Source organism: Balaenoptera borealis (genome assembly GCF_965194805.1).
Source record: "Balaenoptera borealis genome assembly, chromosome: 2".
NCBI classification, from domain to species: domain Eukaryota; kingdom Metazoa; phylum Chordata; class Mammalia; order Artiodactyla; family Balaenopteridae; genus Balaenoptera; species Balaenoptera borealis.
Window position 1 is genome coordinate 81,641,535 of NC_138867.1, and position 18,248 is coordinate 81,659,782.

General features: G+C 32.5%; 2 protein-coding genes across 8 annotated transcripts in view; one reads left to right on the forward strand and one right to left on the reverse strand.

Moving 5' to 3' along the window:
* The window catches only part of RGMB (repulsive guidance molecule BMP co-receptor b), a 101,004-nt gene that overhangs the window by 59,106 nt on the left and 23,650 nt on the right, over positions 1 to 18,248 (forward strand). The gene's annotated exons all lie outside the window — the stretch shown is intronic.
* The window catches only part of CHD1 (chromodomain helicase DNA binding protein 1), a 75,392-nt gene continuing 69,678 nt past the window's right edge, over positions 12,535 to 18,248 (reverse strand). For 3 of the 6 annotated variants that reach the window (XM_082374988.1, XM_082374991.1, XM_082374989.1), the window contains 3 exons: positions 17,622 to 17,673; positions 16,894 to 17,104; positions 12,535 to 15,343 (listed from right to left, as the gene is read on the reverse strand). In XM_082374988.1, the coding sequence (XP_082231114.1) occupies positions 14,998 to 15,343; positions 16,894 to 17,104; positions 17,622 to 17,673 (609 nt within the window). In that variant the 3' untranslated portion in view covers positions 12,535 to 14,997. The remainder of the gene's footprint in view (positions 15,344 to 16,893; positions 17,105 to 17,621; positions 17,674 to 18,248) is intronic. The other 3 variants (XM_082374992.1, XM_082374990.1, XM_082374993.1) reach the window with 3 other exon arrangements.

An 18,248-nucleotide genomic window follows, 5' to 3' on the forward strand; every position in this document is an offset into this window, starting at 1 on the left:
TTTTATTTGTACAAATTAATTAGAAATCTTTAGTCCCAAATAAATAGACAATATGCAAAGAAAATATATATTGCTTAAAGATACATATGTGACCACATCAGCTTTGAGAACAGCAAAGAGGGTAGATTTTCCCTGCTACATAATAACACTTCTGTGATATAATAATAAAGTGGTCAGACAAGTGGATGATGCAAACAAAACAGGAAGCACAAACTTAGACTCATGTCATGTATACGTAGGAACTTGATATATCGCAAAGTTTACACCACGGATCAATGGGAATAGGAAGGACTGTTACCTGATAGTGTTAGAGGAACTGGTTCACAATATGGAGAAAAGTAAACCTATATTCTCACCTAAAACTATGAACAAAGTAGCTTCTAAATGAATTAAAAACTTAAATGTGAAATCTAAAACTATAAAAAGTGAATAGAAGATAATGTAGGAAAACATTTTGTGACCAATGTGCAGATAAAGGACTTAAAATCCAAAAGTACAAACCATAAGGCAAGGAAAAGATAATGGACTTGATTAAGAATTTTTATTCAATAAAAAATACCATGAAAAAGTTAATGATAATAAATTGGGAGGTGATATTTACAATATTTTAAACCAATAAGGGACTAATTTTCTGGCATCCCAAAGGAATTAAGAATCAACAAGAGAAAAGAAAAGCAATAGAAAAAAATGGTCAAAATATATGATCAGGCAATTCACAGAAGAAACGTAAATGAATATGAGATATATGAAGATATGTGAAGAGGATGCTCAAATTCACTGCTAATCCAGAGAAATGCAAAACAAAAATGAGAATTAAAAAAATAACATATGGAAAGACATTCATCATCATGTATCATTAAGGAATTGCAAATAAAAATAACGATGAGATATTATTACACACTTATTAGCGTGACCAGAATCCAAAACACTGATACCACCAAATGCTGGAAAGGATGTAAAGCAGCAAGAACTCTCATTCATTGCTGGTGAGAATACAAAATGGTAGCCACTTTGGAAGACCGTTTGGTAAGAGTATGTCTTACAAAACTAAACATACTCTTACTATACAATCTCTTTGGTATTTACTCAAATGAGTTGAAACTTAGGTCCACACCAAAACCTGCACATGAATGTTTATATGAATGCTTCATTCATAATTGCCCAAACTTGGAAGCAACCAAGATGTCCTTCAGTCCATCAAGGGATAAGTAAACTGTTACATCTAGAAAATGGATTATACTTCAGTACTAAAAACAAACAAAAAATTATCAAGTCATGAAAAGATGGAGGAAACTTAAATGTATATTACAAAATGAAAGAAGCCAATGTGAAAAGTCTACATCCATAAGATTCCAACTGTGTGACGCTCTAGAGATGGCGAAACTATGGAGAGAGTAAAAGGATCTATGGTTGCCAGGGGTTGGGGGGAGGAAGGGATGGGTAGGCAGAGCATAGGGAATTTTTAGGGCAGTGAAGCTATTCTGTATATTATAATGGTGGAAACGTTTTATTATACATTTGTCAAAACCCATAGAATGTAAACAACCAAGAGTGAACCCTAATGTGAACTATGGACTTTGGGTGATAACAGATGTGTCAATATAAGTTCATTGATTATAAAAAATTTACCACTCTGGTGAGTGACTTTGTTAGTAGGGGAGACTGTGCATATGTAGGGGTAGGGAGTATATGGGAAATCTCTACACCCTCCAATCAGTTTTGCTGTGAAACTAAAATGGCTCTATAAAACAAAATCTATTTTTTTAAAGAGAGAAGCAATAAAACAAAAAAATCAATACAACCAAAAGCTGATTTTTTTTTTTAAAGAGCAACAAAAATGGTAAACCTCTAGCTAGACTGAAGAAAAAAAGAAGCTACAATGTTCCTGATTAACATCAGGAACAAAAGAAAAGGGAAACATTACTGCAGATCCTACAGATATTTAAAAGATAATAACTATAGGCCAAAAAATTTTACAACTTAGAGAAAATGTACAAACTCCTTGAAAGACACAAATTGTCAAAACTGATAAAGTAGAAAATCTGAATAGTCCTATATCTACTAAAACCAGTCCACATGGCTTCACTGGTAAGTTCTAGCAAACATTTAAAGAAGAAATAATATGCCTACACAAACTGTTTTAGAAAACAGAGAAAAGGCACAGCAAAGGAAACCATCAACAAAATGAAAAGACAACCTACTGAATGGGAGAAAATATTTGCAAATGATATGACTGGTAAGGGATTAATATCCAGCATATATAAACAGCTCATACAACTCAACATCAATAAAACAAACAACCCAATTAAAAAATGGGCAGAAGTACTGAATAGACATTTTTCTAAAGAGGAAATGCAGATGGCCAACAGGCACATGAAAAGTTGCTCAACATTGCTAATCATCAGGGAAATGCAAATCAAAATCACACTGAGATACCACCTCACATCTGTCAGAATGGCTATCATCAAAAAGAACACAAACAGCAAATGTTGGTGAGAATGTGGAGAAAAGGGAACCCTTGTACACTATAGATGGGAATGTAAATTGGTGCAGCCACTGTGGAAAACAGTATGAAGATTTCTCAAAAAACTAAAGATAGAACTACTATATAACCCAGCAATTCCACTCCTGGGTATAGATCTGAAAAAAAACAAAGACATTAATTTGAAAAGATATGTGCACCCCAATGTTCATAGCAACAATATTTGTAAACTGTAATTGCCAAGATATAGATGCAACCTAAGTGTCCATCAACAGATGAATGGATAAAGAGGTTGTGGTGTATATATATGGATGGACTTGGGGTGCATTATGCTAAGTGAAATAAGTCAGAGAAAGACAAATACTGTATGATATCACTTATATGTGGAATCTAAAAAATACAACAAACAAATGAATAAAACAAAAAAGAAGCAGATTCACAGATGCAGAGAACAAACTAGTGGTTAAGTGGGAAGAGGGAGGGGCAATACAGCAGTAGGGGATTAAGAGGTACAAACTATTAGATATGAAATAAGCTACAAGGATACATTGTATAACACAGGGAATGTAACCCATATTAACTATAAATGGTGTATAACCTTTAAAATTTTAAATCACTATATTGTACACCTGTAACTTATGTATTGTACAGCAACTATACTTCAATTTAAAAAAAAAACTAAAAATTACACAATACCATAAACAAAATGACAAACAGTTAATACCCCTAATATGTAAGAACCCTTATAAACCTGTAAGAAAATGACAAAATATTCAAAATCAAAACGGGCAATTAAAAAATTAGCCAACATATTTTTAAAAATTTTCACCTTCACTATTTTCAGTCATCAAAAAAGGAAACAGGGATCTGCTGGTGGGAGTGGAAAATGATCTCTCAGAAAGGCAATTTGGAAATATTTGCCCAAAATCTTAAGACCCACAAATTCCACTTCTAAAAAGCTATAGTAAGGAAATAGTGATGTGCCAGGTATATTTATTAAAGTTTTATTTATAATAAGGAAAAATAGAGTCTATATGCTCAACAGTGGGGATTGGTTAAACAAATTTGTGTTATGCAGTTATTAAAAAATATATAAAGCCCATTTTATATCATATTGCTGTTATATCACATTGTAATATCATGTTATTAAGTGAAAAGCAGGCTATAAATTAATACACATACACACATCGAACATATAAATATACATACATGTGTGACCACAATATTTTAAACATTATATTTAAAATATTTAAAAAAATATTAACAGCGGTTACCTATAGACAGTGGGGACAGTGCTGGAATTTTTTTACTCTTCTTTGTATTTTCCACATTTTTCATATTTTCTACCATGGGAAAAGCTACTTTTTTTTCTAGGAGTCTGAACTTTGTCATTTTCACTATGTCTTATTTTCACAATTTTTGCCCTTTATTTTTGATCCGAAATAAACATTAATAGCTCAAAAAAAAAAAAAAAAGAGAAAAGGAATATACTTCTCACCTCAACCTACAAGATCAGCGTTATCCTACTCAAACCAGAAAAAAAAAGTTATAAAATAATACAACAAAACTACTGACAAATATCACCATGAATATAGATGTAAAATTTTAAACAAAATATTAGCAAGTTGAATCCAACAGTATATGGAGAAGGGAAATACACCTTGATTAAATAGGGTCTATCTGAGGAATGCCAGGTTAGTTTGACATTTAAAAACCAATGTAATTCATATTAATATGAAAGAAGAAAGAACACATCTCAACAGACATTTATGATAAAATGTCTCCACAAACCAAGAAGAGAAGGTTAACTTACTAAGCCTGATAAAAAGCATCTATGAAAAACTTACAGCTATGATCATACTTAACAGAGCAAGACAAATGCTGAGATAAGGGATAAGCCAAGGATGTCCACTCCCACCCCCTCTCCCATTATCAACACTGTACTGGTGGTAAGGAAAGGAAAAAAGTATACAGTTAGGAATGAAGGAATTAAAGCTGTTTTTATTTGCAAACAGGATCATGTACATAGAAAGACCTAAGGAAATTATCCTCCCCCTCCCCTGCAATCTACTGGAATTAATAGTTTAGCACATTGGCAGGATGCAAGGTCAACACAAAAATCAACAGTATAACTATACACTAGAATCAAAAAATTGGTAATTGAAATAAAGTACTTACAATAGCATCCAAAAATACGAAATTTGGGACTTCCCTGGTGGTCCAGTGGTAAACAATCCGCCTTACAATGCAGGGGATGCGGGTTCCATCCCTGGTCAGGGAACTAAGATCCCACATGCCGCGGGGCAACTAAGCCCGCGCACGACAACTGCTGAGCTCCGGCGCCTCAACTAGAGCCCGCCTGCCGCAAACTACGGAGCCCACGCGCTCTGGAACCCCCGCACCACCACTACAGAGCCCACGTGCCCTGGAGCCTGTGCGCCACAACTAGAGAAGAGAAAACCCACATGCCACAACTAGAGAGAAGCCCACACACCTCAGCGAAGATCCCGCGTGCTGCAAATAAGACCTGACACAGCCAAAAAAAAAAATCCTATCAAAAGTCACCTAAAAAAAAAATTACTAAATTTGTAGAGATAACTTTAACAAAATAAATGTAAATTCAATTCACTGACAACTAAAAAAACACTGCCGAGAGAAATTAAATACGTAAATAATTGGAGAGATAAAGCATGTTTGTAAACTAGAAGATTCAGTGTTTTATTATGATGCCAAGTCTCTCCAAATTTATCTATAGATTCAACACAATTTCAATAAAATCCTAAGAAGATTTTTTTTGGTAGAAATTTACAAGCTGACTAAATGTATAAAGAAATACAAAGGACCTAGAGTAGCCAAAACAATTTGGAAAATGTACAAAGTTGGAGTACTACTCTTAGTACCTGACTTCAAGAATTATTTATAAAGCTACAGTAATCAAGATCATTTTATTTTGGCCCAGGGATATTAGATATATAGTCAATAGAAAAGAAGAGAATGTCCAGAAATAGACACACACGTGGTCAATTTTTTTTTTTTTTTTATAAAGGAGTCAAAAAATTCAATGAGGAAAGGTTACTCTTTTCAATAAATGATGCCACAGAAACTGGACATCCAGTATGGAGGGAAAAAAATGAATCTCAACTCTTACTTCACATTGCACAGAAAAAATTAACTTGAACTGAAACAATGACCTAACAGAACAGTGAAAACTCTTCTAGAAAAAAAAAAGAAAAGCTTTGAGATTTTAGGTTAGACAAAGATTTCTTACATGGGATACAAAATGTATAAAATTTTAAGGAAAAAAATTAGAAAATGGACTTCGTAAAGATTTAAAACTTCTATTCTTTGCAAATTACTGTTAGGGGGAAAAAAAGGCAGACCATAGATTTGGAGGAAATATTTACAATATACATATCTGATAAATAACTGGTATTCATAATATATTAAAAGTGCTTATGGAGGATGTTGATGATGGGAGACGCTATACATGTGCGGGAGCAGAAGGTATATGGGAAATCTCTGTAGCTTCTGCTCCATTTTGCTAACCTAAAACTGCTCTAAAAAGTAAAATGTATTTAAAACTACAACAGAAAAAAAAGCTTACAACTCGCTAGCAAGAAAACAAACTACAAAACAGGCAAAAGATTTGGCAGGGGGCTTCCCCGGTGGCGCAGTGGTTGAGAGTCTGCCTGCCAATGCAGGGGACGCGGATTCGAGCCCTGGTCTGGGAGGATCCCACATGCCGTGGAGCGACTGGGCCCGTGAGCCACAATTACTGAGCCTGCGCGTCTGGAGCCTGTGCTCCGCAACAAGAGAGGCCGCGATAGTGAGAGGCCCGCGCACCGCGACGAAGAGTGGCCCCCACTTGCCGCAACTAGAGAAAGCCCTCGCACAGAAACGAAGACTCAACACAGTCATAAATAAATAAATAAATAAATAAATAAAAGAACGTGAACTTCTTTAAAAAAAAAAAAAAGATTTGGCAGGTACTTTACATAAGACATACAAATGGCCAAAAAGCACATGAAAAGAGATCAATATCATCAGTTATCAATAAAATGCAAATTAAAACCATAATATGACTGCATTACACAACTATTACAATAGCTTAAAAAAACTGACAATAGCTCATGCTGACAAGGATGCAGAACAACTGGAACTTTCATACATTGCAAAGTGACACAGCTGTTTTATGTAACAGTTTGGTAGTTTCTCTAAAAGTTCATTAAGTACTTACCATATGACTTACCAACTCTTTTCCAAGGTATTTACCCAAGAAATGAAAACATATGCAAAAAACAACTTGTAAAGGAATGTTCAAAGAAGTTTTATTCATATTAGCTAAACACTGGAAACCCATTTGTGAGGTGAGCAGTGTATCCATACAATGGAATTTTACAAAGCCATGAAAAGGAACGAACCACGGATATATGTAACAACATGAACTAATCTCAAAAACACTATGTGGAGCAAAAGACAAAAAAGTGCATACACTGTATGATTTTTACTAATTTACGTATTAAACTTGTTAGACAAATCTAATATGTAGTATTTTAAAGCAGACCAGTAAGTAGTTTCCTGGGCTACCGTTTAAGTATGGAGATTGACTGGAAAGGGGCAATGAAAACTTCTGGAGTGACGAAAATATTCTGTGTCATGAGTATGTTATATATTTCTCAAACCTCACCAAACTGTATACTTACAGAGCATGCAACTTATTGTACGTATATTACACCCCAGTAAAGATGACTCAAAAAAACTCTCATTTGAGAGTTTCTCTTCTTAGGATGTAAATAGCTCCAAGAGAACATTCCTCCTGTCCTAACAAGAAAAAAGATGGTTAATCTAAAAAAAAAAACATAAGTTTTTCTTGAACTCATTAGAGACCAGAGGTCACCAGGCAACCAAGTGAGCCGAATTATAAAGAATGACAAGACTCTCCAAGAGGAGCTAATATACATTAACTGTATACTATATTTGACATATTATGACAGGAAGAGAGAGTTTATAAAGCAGGTAAGAATAAATTAGTTCAGTTTGAATGAATTCTTAAAGACTGTGTATGGGTTACTGCTGTGGTTTGCAAATGCAGCAAAAACACAGGGATGCTGCAGGAAATTTTAAATTTTCAAGGGAAACACAGTGACAAATATCTATTGGCCCAAAACAACATTAACTACCAGCTTGAGATGGTTCAGTTTCATCATTATATCCCATTACATTGCAAAGCTGTTTTTTGATGGTTTCTTTGATAAACAAGTACTGGGAGAAAATCAGTGTGAAACAGGTGATAAGGGTGGCTGTCTCCAATCTGATTCCATGATCTGAGAAGTTGTACAACAGGTGCACATATCCCATGAAAAAGTACTTAAGGTTATTTTAAGAATAAAAAACAAATATTTTTCTTTTAATACTCCAAAAACTAAGATTAGAAGGGAATTTCCTTAACATGACAAAGGTCATATACAAAAAACCTATGGCTCATACCATACTCAGCGGTGAAAGACTGAATTCTTACCTTTTCCAACCCAGATGGGAATAAGGTAAAGATGACCATTTTTACCAACATTATACTAGAGGTCATTGAAAGGACATTAAAGGAAGAAGAAAAGGCATCAAGATTGTGAAGATACAATTTTTTTCTTTTCACAGAAGATGTGTTTATCTATGTAGAAAATCTCAAAGAATCTGGAATTAGAGCTAATTAGTGAGTATAGCAAGGTCACAAAATAAAGGTCAAATCCAAAAAACAATGAACACTTAAAAATTGAAATTTAAAAAAACATAATAGTAGAAAAATATGAACTACTAAGGGGTAAATTTAACAATATATGTGTAAGATTTGTACACTGAAAAACCACAGCACCTGATGAAATTAAAGACCTAACAACAGACATATATACTGGGTTCATAAGTCAGAAGTCTCAATATTGTTAAATTGTCAATATTCTCCAAATTGATTATAGATTTAATATAATCTCAATAAAGATCCCAGCAGGCTTTTTGGTAGAAATTGAGAAGTTAATCCTAAAATGTACGTGAAAAAGCAAACGAAGCAAACGAATTTAGAATGCCAAAACAATTTTGAAAAAGAACAAAATTTAGAATTCATACCACTTGATTTCATGATTTACTATAAAGTACAGTAATCAAGATAGTGTGGTGTTAGCATAAGGGCAGAAATATAAATAGGCCAGAATAGGGAGCCCAGAAACAGACCCACATGTATATGGACAACTGATTTTCAACAAGGTGAAATAAAAATTCAGTGGAAGAGGACAGTCTTTTCAATAAATGGTGCTGGAAAAATGGGATATACATATTCCAAAAACAAAATATGAAAAACCCACCCCCACATGCAGTTTTGATCCATATCTCATACTACATACAAAAATCAACTTGAAATGAACCGTAGACTTAAAAGCAGTTCCTAAAAGTATAATCCTTCTAGAAGAAATCATAGGAGAAAAAATCTCTGTGACCTCAAGTTAGGCAAAGATTTCTACACACAAAGAATGAATCGTAAGAGAAAAAAATGGATAAACTGGACTTTATCAAAATTTTTTAAATTCTGCATTTCAAAAGAGACTGTTAAGAAAATGAAAACACAAGCCATAGAGTAGGAGAAAATCTTTGCAGCTTATCTGATAGATGACTTGTATCAACAATTCTGTTTTATAAAGTTGGAAAAAGTGTGAACAGATACTTTACCAAAGATATAAGGATGGCAAATAAATAAACTAAAAGATGTTATCACTAGTCACTAGGGAAACACAAATTAAGTTACCACTGCACACTTATCAGAATGGCTAAAATGCTAAATGCTCACGAGTAGAGAGTAATAAGAACTCTCATCTGTATCTGGTGGGAACATAAAATGGTACATCCACTTTGGAAAATGGTTCGGCAGTTTTTTATAAAGTAAAACATATGATTTACCATACCACCCAGCAATCCCACTCCAAGGTATTTACCAAAGAAAAATGAGAATATGTCTATCCAGAGACCCTTACATGAAATGTTTATAGCATCTTTATTCATAACCCAAAGACTGGAAACCCAGTTGGTGAATGGTTAGAAACAAACTGTAGTACATCCAATACGAGAAATGCTACTCAGTAATAAAAAGGAGGGGATTTTTGCTATTTCACCTGAAAAATATTGCAAATGCAACCTATTTCTCTTGCATTATAGTGTCTTTACAAGTTGTGTTCTTTACTTGTGAGTAGGAAAAGATAGTGGCATGCCATCTAAAAACATATTTCCTCTCAAAAGATAAATAAAATAGACAAATCAAAATGTTTTGTATTTTCCACCTACATACCACATCTCTGAATCTTTTCACAAAGTATCATTAAATTTCTTAAGTAGCCATAAATAACAGAAACCAATTTTTCATTTATATGTAAGCACATGCATATTATTTATAACAGTGGAATTAACCTCTATTATTCAAGTCAATAAATATTAAAATCCCTAAAAATATTACTTGGGCCCCTCTCTGCCAATTTCAATTTATGGAAATGACACTTAGTTGTTTCTCTATTTCTCAAGTGTCTCAGGTGATTTATTAGTCAGGTTTAAAAACTGGAAGATAGTAAACACACTCTAGTAATAGAGATGCTGATAAGGCATACTAAAGTTTCCAATAATACTAACAGATCACGTAACAATGACAAGAAAGAAAAGTTTGGTAATGCTAGCCATTTATGGAACATAGCATTTCTGGGAGACATCAAAATAATGAAAAAAACACAACTGATGTGTGAGGCACTGTTTTAGGTGCTGGGGATACAGCAGTGAACAAAATAAAGGCCCTGCCCTACTGGAACTACATTCTAGTGAAGAGACAATGACAAATGAAAATAATAATAATAATAAAGTCAAGTAATGGTTAAGCGTTAGAAGAGAAAGCAAGATAAGGAATGTAAAAATAAGGGCAGGGTACTAATTTGGAGACCTGAGATGACATTTGAGCTGAGACCTGAGATGACATTTGAGCTGAGACCTGAATTAGGTGAGGGAACAAGTTTTCTGCAAATCAGGGATAAAAATATTCTTAATAGAGGAAACAACAATCCAAAGACCCAAGAGTATTCTCGGGTGTATTCTAAAAACAATGGAAGTAACATGAGTGAGGCAAAACAAACAGAAATAGCTAGGGGGAAAGTGTCATAGATTAGAGAGCTGTGAATGCTGAGTCCATTCATCAAAAATTATGGAACATTTGGAAGTTGTTTTTTTTTCTTTTAACTGTCAGTGATGGAGAAGAGTTGAATCAAGTTTTACTATTTTAAAATTAGGTATCTATTAGATATCTAAGTGGAGATGACTTCATGGGGAGTGGTTGAAGCTGAAGATACTCAGCACAGAAATGGAAGAAGGAAAAACAGTAAAGCTGTTGAGACAGAGAAAAGAAATTCAAAAGTCGTATGCTAGCAACACCATAGGAATTCCAAAAAGTAAAAAGAACTGGACAAGAGGCAAGATGTGAACAAATAAATAATAAAACCACACCTAGACTTAGCACAGTGAAACTGCACAACACCACAGACAAAGCAAAGGTTTTAAAAGTAAAAAGAGAATAAAGCAGTAAGTGCCAATTCAATTCCATAGCTCATTCTACAGATTGGAAACCTAATGGCAGCCTACAATAATGAAATTACAATGCAACCCACATTTCTGCATGTGAAGTATGTATGTCATCAATACAATCGATTATCCTTAGCTCATTTAATAGAATCATTATAAGCTGGGGAGCTTCTTGAAACTGTTTATACCTCTTCAATTTAATATTTAGATCAAAACTCAAATGTAGAATAGAATTTGGAATTAAACTAAGCATCTCCTTCATTTGGGAGCTTGAATTACCAATCCCATTTCAAGTAAAGGTTGGGTTTTTTTTTTTTTTTTTTTTTAACTTAAGAACAAGATGGCTAATGGCCTTTTACAATAGAAAATCTGGCACATGAAGCCCCACTGGAGAACTTGTATAGATACTTGAAAAAAATATGAAAAGTATTTTTAAAATTCTACTTTACCAAGTAATCTCATCTTTCATTATTTAACATAGGTACTATTTCCTAAATCTAGGTCTTTCTTTATAAAGAATCCAAAGATTTTCTGTAATAAAATCTACCTATTAGGTAGGTGCTAAAAAAAAAGAAAAAAGAAACAAAATTAGCGTAAAGCATTATGCAAAATCACTCACTATCAATATATAGTCATTTCCAGGAGAAAATGTAATTTCAATTGAATTATTTTCTTTTAAATGTCTAAAAGTAAATGCCTTAAGAATTTAACACAGAAGTTTTGACACTGTCTTGATATTTTTGTTGTTGCACTATTGCCTAGTTGCTTCCTTTTAAACAGTTCCATCCATCAATCTTGCATAAAGTGCTGCAATAATATGTAATAGGTTTTATTTGTATTTTTGAATTGAGTCTTGAATGTAAATAATCTGTTTGATAGAGGTATCTATGTTAATATGCTTGAATGTATCAATTCAGAAACATTTAAAAATTTTTTTTGCATTATTTGCTAAGTAATGAACTACTCAAAATTTTAACAGTTAAGCCACATTAAGCAGTTTACCTTTAACTTTCAGATGAAGCTGGGAAAGTCTAGGAAAAAAATCCTATGTTTAATGATTAGTTGCTTTTTCAAATCCCCCCACCTTAAAAACCCTCATAAAGTTATTTATAGTCCAATGATCATTTTCTAGTCAGAAACAGTAATGTGGTGCGAAGACAGAATTATGCCATTTACCCTTTGTGCATACTCTTGATAAATTTCAAGGAAATGAAATCTGTGTAAACCAGCCTATAATCTACACAAAACTTTATTTAACCTCCAAAACAGATCACAAAAGGGAAATTACATATGTAATCTATGTTTTATGCAACTTTAAGGTCCTAATTTTATTAAGCCCACTCACTGTGAAGTTAATGAATGAATCATTCACCCTCATTTTCCAGTTTTCCAGTCTGAAAATTATCTTCTAACATACCCTAAGCAAAGAATATTTTCTTTATACGCAAACAGGCCATTGCTTTTAGTAAGAATCATTTATTGTGTATTATTAAGGTGGAGGGTTAATTGGTACAATACTATGCATAATCTCTCATTCTCAAAAAATTAAACACAAATGGATAAAAATGGCAGATCAGAATGAGCATGTAAAAAGACAAAAATTAAGCATATTTTATAGAGAATTTTTCCTGTTATGTCTATGTACTAATGTTCTTCTCCATGTGTCTTAAAAAATTTATGGCTTGTTCCTTTTCTACATAATTGCTGATTCTTAAAAATAATGAACATATTTTCCATCAATTAATAAATGTTACATACAGTTTTAGGTTTTTCATTCAACTCAGCTATTAGTTGACTGAAATATTCAACTAAACGTAGCATTGTTAAGAAAGTTAGAGCCCATTCCATTGTCTCAAAAATGTAATACTGTTTTATGAAATTTTCACAATAGGATATAATGCAAATGTCCCAGCTACAAAGTGATAAATTAAAAATGCCAACCCTGATTTGTTTGCTCTGTTAATATTATGATTTTATTAAGCATTATAATTTTTTATTAATGCTATCTTGTAGAATAAAGTAATCATTTATACTAATAGTGGAAAAAAGTGAAAAAGCTTAAAAAATGTGTACCAGCACTAAACTGTTTTATCACTTTTATATTTAATTATAATCAGAGGTTTAAAAATTTGAGTTATTCCTCTTGTTATCTGACATACCAGGAAAAGACATTCAGGGTAACTCTGGGCGGGGGGTGGGGGGTGGGGGGGGGTGGGCAGGGGGGGATAAAGAAGCTCTGTTTTGTACACATAGTGTAAATTTTAGACCTAATTGGATAAAAGGAAAATATTAAAAAATACATCTATGGACAAATTTCTGTACATTACTCCCACAGCTAATCAAAAGATACATTTAAGAATATTATAGGAATATATCAATATACTTATATTTGTCAAAGTTAAGGTTCAAATTTGTTACATCACAGCACACATCCAAGAATGCATGCCACATGATTAAAAAATTTCCACTGAATATAACAAAATAAAAAAATCTGTAAATAAATATAAGGCATTCTAAAATAATATCTGCAGAAAATCAAGAGTCCAACAGATTTCTATGATCTAAATTTTACTTCATAGATTCATATATTCTTCAAAATAGATTTAACTGTAGTGCTACACATTAACAATATTCAACTGCTTATCAAAATATCCTTTTCTAGAAGCTAAATGTTACTACTTAAAAAAAAAAAGTTAAGTGCTTGAGGGAATAAGAATGCAGCAGAAAATTACAGGAGCCCACATATCCTTTTTCTTAAATTTAATTTGTCATATATAAGGTTTTTATATACAATCAGTGTGCATTGTAACAGTTTTTATTAAAAGTCAATCAAGTTTATCTAAAATGTTACCTGGCTGCATAGCACATTTGACATTATTGCCCACATGAAAAGGAAAACAAATGGATTTACAATAACTTTTGGCCATTTGGATTCTGAAAGTGTTCATACACCTACCCTTTTAAACCAAATGCATCTGAAAAAAATGTTTCCAGAGCATGCAGTTTAGATTTTACATTATCATCTCACCATTTTCTTACACAATATTGACTAAAAAAGGGAAAGGAAAGAAATAACATGTATCTAATAAAATAGTCAATATAAAAAGGACTAATGGAATTAAGTGGCCCCTTTCCCCATTTTTTTACATTCTAAACAATGACTCCATCAAGACAAATTATTAAAAAGTGTTATTACACTGATATATATATTTTTAAATGATAAGAAGGCCTGAGTTGGTAGGGAAAGGAACAGTCAAAAAAAGCCTGAGAAGGGGAAGGAAGTAAGGAAAGCTCGTTTAATCCATTTACAGTAATTTACAGCCATTGTTTGTGTGTGTAAAAAGGCATAATAATAGATCACAAACAGGAAATTCCTGGCTATTTTACAGGTATAAGTACAGAATTTAAATATTCAAGCTTGTGATGAAAAGCGGCAAGGTGGTCGCAGTGTACATGTAAACAAGTAGCTTTGGAAAGTGAATAAAGTCCTTGAGTGTGTTTTCTTTATTAAGAAAAGAACTCTCTTTCATTCCTTCCTGAAACATGATCACAGGTCAGAGTAAAGTTCATATACAAACATAATTTAAATGGATGTCAGTCTAAAACCACTGACTTAAAAACAGTTTTATCCAGCCTATATGGAAGGGCAGTGTTGAGGTCCCTGTAATAGTAAACATTTTCCATTTCTTTAAAAAAGAAAAGAAAAAGTACTACAATATTTGTAGTACAGTGCAGCATAATCCTTAAATATAAAAATATTTTCTCTTCTGTTGGGATAATAGACCTTGCATCCTGGAAAGAAGTAACAATACTGCTACTGATAGAAGATCTGTTTATATCTTTCAAGTCATGTAAGGCAATTACTGTGTTGGTTTATGATATATGGCTAAAAGAAAAGTCCAGAAAGACACTATCAGTTTTTGTTATGTTTTCCGACTACTCCAGGTATGCTCAGGTGTACTTCTGTGTTCAATTGAGTGTTCAAATGGAGATCTGGAGCCATAAGGAGACCGCTGATCTAGTGGTGATCTAGAGCCACTACTGGAAGCTCTATGGTCCAATTGCCAATCTGAGTGATACCTATAATCCCTGGAAGATTTATGGTGTGTATATTCAGAACTTGACCGATGGTCTGAATGCAACCGATGATCTGAATGAGAACGATGATCAGAATGAGTTCTGTCTTTTAAACTTCCTTCCAAATTTGACCTGTGGTCTCTACTCCTGTGATCATCCAGTTTTCTGTGTTTCTCTCTATCACTATAGTATCTAACAAAAGAGAAATTAGGAATTTTAGTTAAATTAATAATGCTAATTAAATGTTTCCAAATAAACAAAATCTTATTAAAAATAAAACAAAATTACTTTAAAGCATACTTTTAATTGTATACAAATTCAGTGTTTAATCACAAAACTTTATAAGTGAGCTTAAAAATCACTGGAAATATCTCTGCATGCCTTTGGAAAAACTATTCCATTCATTAAACTAAAGTGAAACCATACAAAGCACTTCAGGTAGCATCTAATTTCTCATGCTCATTTTAGATTGGTTGCTACTTTTTATTCTATGCATCATTTGTCTTAATACATCTTAACTATCTGAAAGTTGGAATTAAGATAACTACATGAATCTAAATACCCCTGAAATCAGAGCCTTTTATGAGCCTGTAAGCAGGAAAAAAAATAAAAACCTCTAAAACAGTCTATGAAATAAATTTGTAAAAGAGAATTTTTATTGGTTGGTGATGCCTATTAAAAGCTTCCTTAATTTGATTACTTATATAGTAAGACTTGATATATAAGTCATTGTGAAATTTACTCCATACATAAATGTGGCAGTTGGCTAAAAAAATTATGGCAGTTTAATGAAAAGTAATCTCTAAAATGTTTGCCTTTTCAAATAAAATACACCAAACATAATTTAATGGTTTTTGGTTCACAAAAGGTCCTTATTATAAACAAAATAAATTGTTACGTAAGTCTGTGAAATTACAAACATTTACCACTACAAATATGGCTTTTCCTTTTCATTGTGTGCCTTTTTCTAATTTTAAGAGCCATTATACAATTGACATGTTTATAATGTGGCTGTGTTTCTCAGAAGAAATTACTGCAGTGAGCACAACTAAAATACAAAAAAACCTACTAACTTCCTTATTTCTGATCTTTACTTTTACCCTTCTCAGTATTTTTGTTTGGCTTACAGTAATGATCACTATAATGAAAATATTCCCTTACCAACAAAGGAGTAAAATATATTATTATATTACAGTTGTTTACTACTTAAAGGCTTCAGAAAAATAATAATATATGGAGAAAACTTCCTGATTTCAGGACTATCTCAGATTGCTTCAAGTTTAACCTCAATGAATTGTTTTCACATAAATTAATTACTCACACAAATATTAGGAGTTTTTTTTTTAATGGAATAGAATGTAGAATTCACCACCACCTCACTTCAGCCACAGTCCATCAATCTTTTATTTTACCTTACTTACTATATTTTTAAGAGTATTTGAGCCAATATTCTCCAAAACCACCAATAATGAATCCCATGACTTACAGAACTCCCTAAACTTTTTCTTATTGTATACTTTGATCTTAAATTTATAATTAAAAATCCATTTTTATAGAGAAATTCAGCTCTTAATATTAACCAAAAGAACTATATTTCAGTTTTTCTTATTTACAAACGAAACCTTTACCTTACATAAGACTTATTTTGATTACCTGAAGACTGAATTGGCCGATAAAGTCAAATACAGCAAATAAAATAAAGAAGACATCAATAAGCAAAATTTTAAAACTGTCAAGTTTACCTGCTGTCTTGCTTGTAGTGATCCCAATCACGATGATCTTTACCATTACTAAAAGAAGAATAGGGTCTTTTCCTAGAGTCACTCTTTTTATAAGAATCTCCCTGATGTCGGTCTTTATGATGATCATGATATTGAGATAAGTGCCTATCAGATGAGTAACTGTCCCTGCTGCTATCATCATGATTTGTATTCTCTTTTAATCTTTCCACATCTGTTAGATAGAAGTGTCCAACTTTTGTTAATGACTTAAAAAAATACATGGTAAACAAAAGTAACTTCACTGCTAGATTATAAGAAATCCTGTTTCAACTCCAACTAACAAAACCGGTTCTCAAATACAGGCAGTTAAAGCATTTAGAAATGGCTTTATAAAAGCCATACTAAGGCTTACAAATAGGTTACTTTAATCTGAAATGTGAAAAATCACAACCGAAAAGTATAAGGCCCTTTTCCTTCTTAGACTATACTTTTGTGACTCTTACACAGAAAGAATACATTATTATTCCAAATAATGTTTTTTTAAAAATATGTTCATTTCAACAATTATTCTATAATTTCTAGAAAGTGGTAATAGGTTGATTTATGGGAAAGTTAATAATAAGCTAAAAAGGATTATTAAGATACTAGATTCGATATAATAACATGGGTATATATCATCTAAAACCCCACCAAAAAACCCCCCCAATTTTAAAATTTACTTTCCAAAACAATTAGCAAGACTTACTTACCTGGATTTCTAATCACTTGAGTATTCAAGTTGCTGTTCTGGTCATTATTTTGCTAAAATAAATGCACATGTGTAAGAATCTTTTAAGTGGCTTCAAACACCCTTATAAAAAACAGGATACAGAAAATCCTTATGCTAAAAGAAGTTCTCAAGATATTAGAATGTATAAATGTAATATTTGCAGATATTTTTTAAAAGCATAAACTATTTGTCCCATGACTTTTTAAAAAGTTTGACTTTGAAATAATTTTAGACTTACAGAAAAGCTGCAAAAATAGTACTGAGGGTCCCCATATGCTTTTTACCAGCTTCTCCTACTGTTAATATCTTATATAACCATGGTATAATGATCAAAACTAAGTAATTAATACTGGTACAGTACTATTAACTGAACTACAGACTTTATTCAGATTTCACATTTTTCCACTGAGATCCTTTTCCTCCAGAATCCAATCTGGTACTCCATTACACTCAGTTTTCATGTCTTCTTAGTTTCCTCCAAACTGGGACAGCTCTTTAGGTTTTTCTTGTCTTCCATGACCTTGATACTTTTGAAGAATACTAGACAGCTATTTTATAGAGTATTTCTCAATTGGGGTTTATCTGATATTTTCTCATGATTGGATTG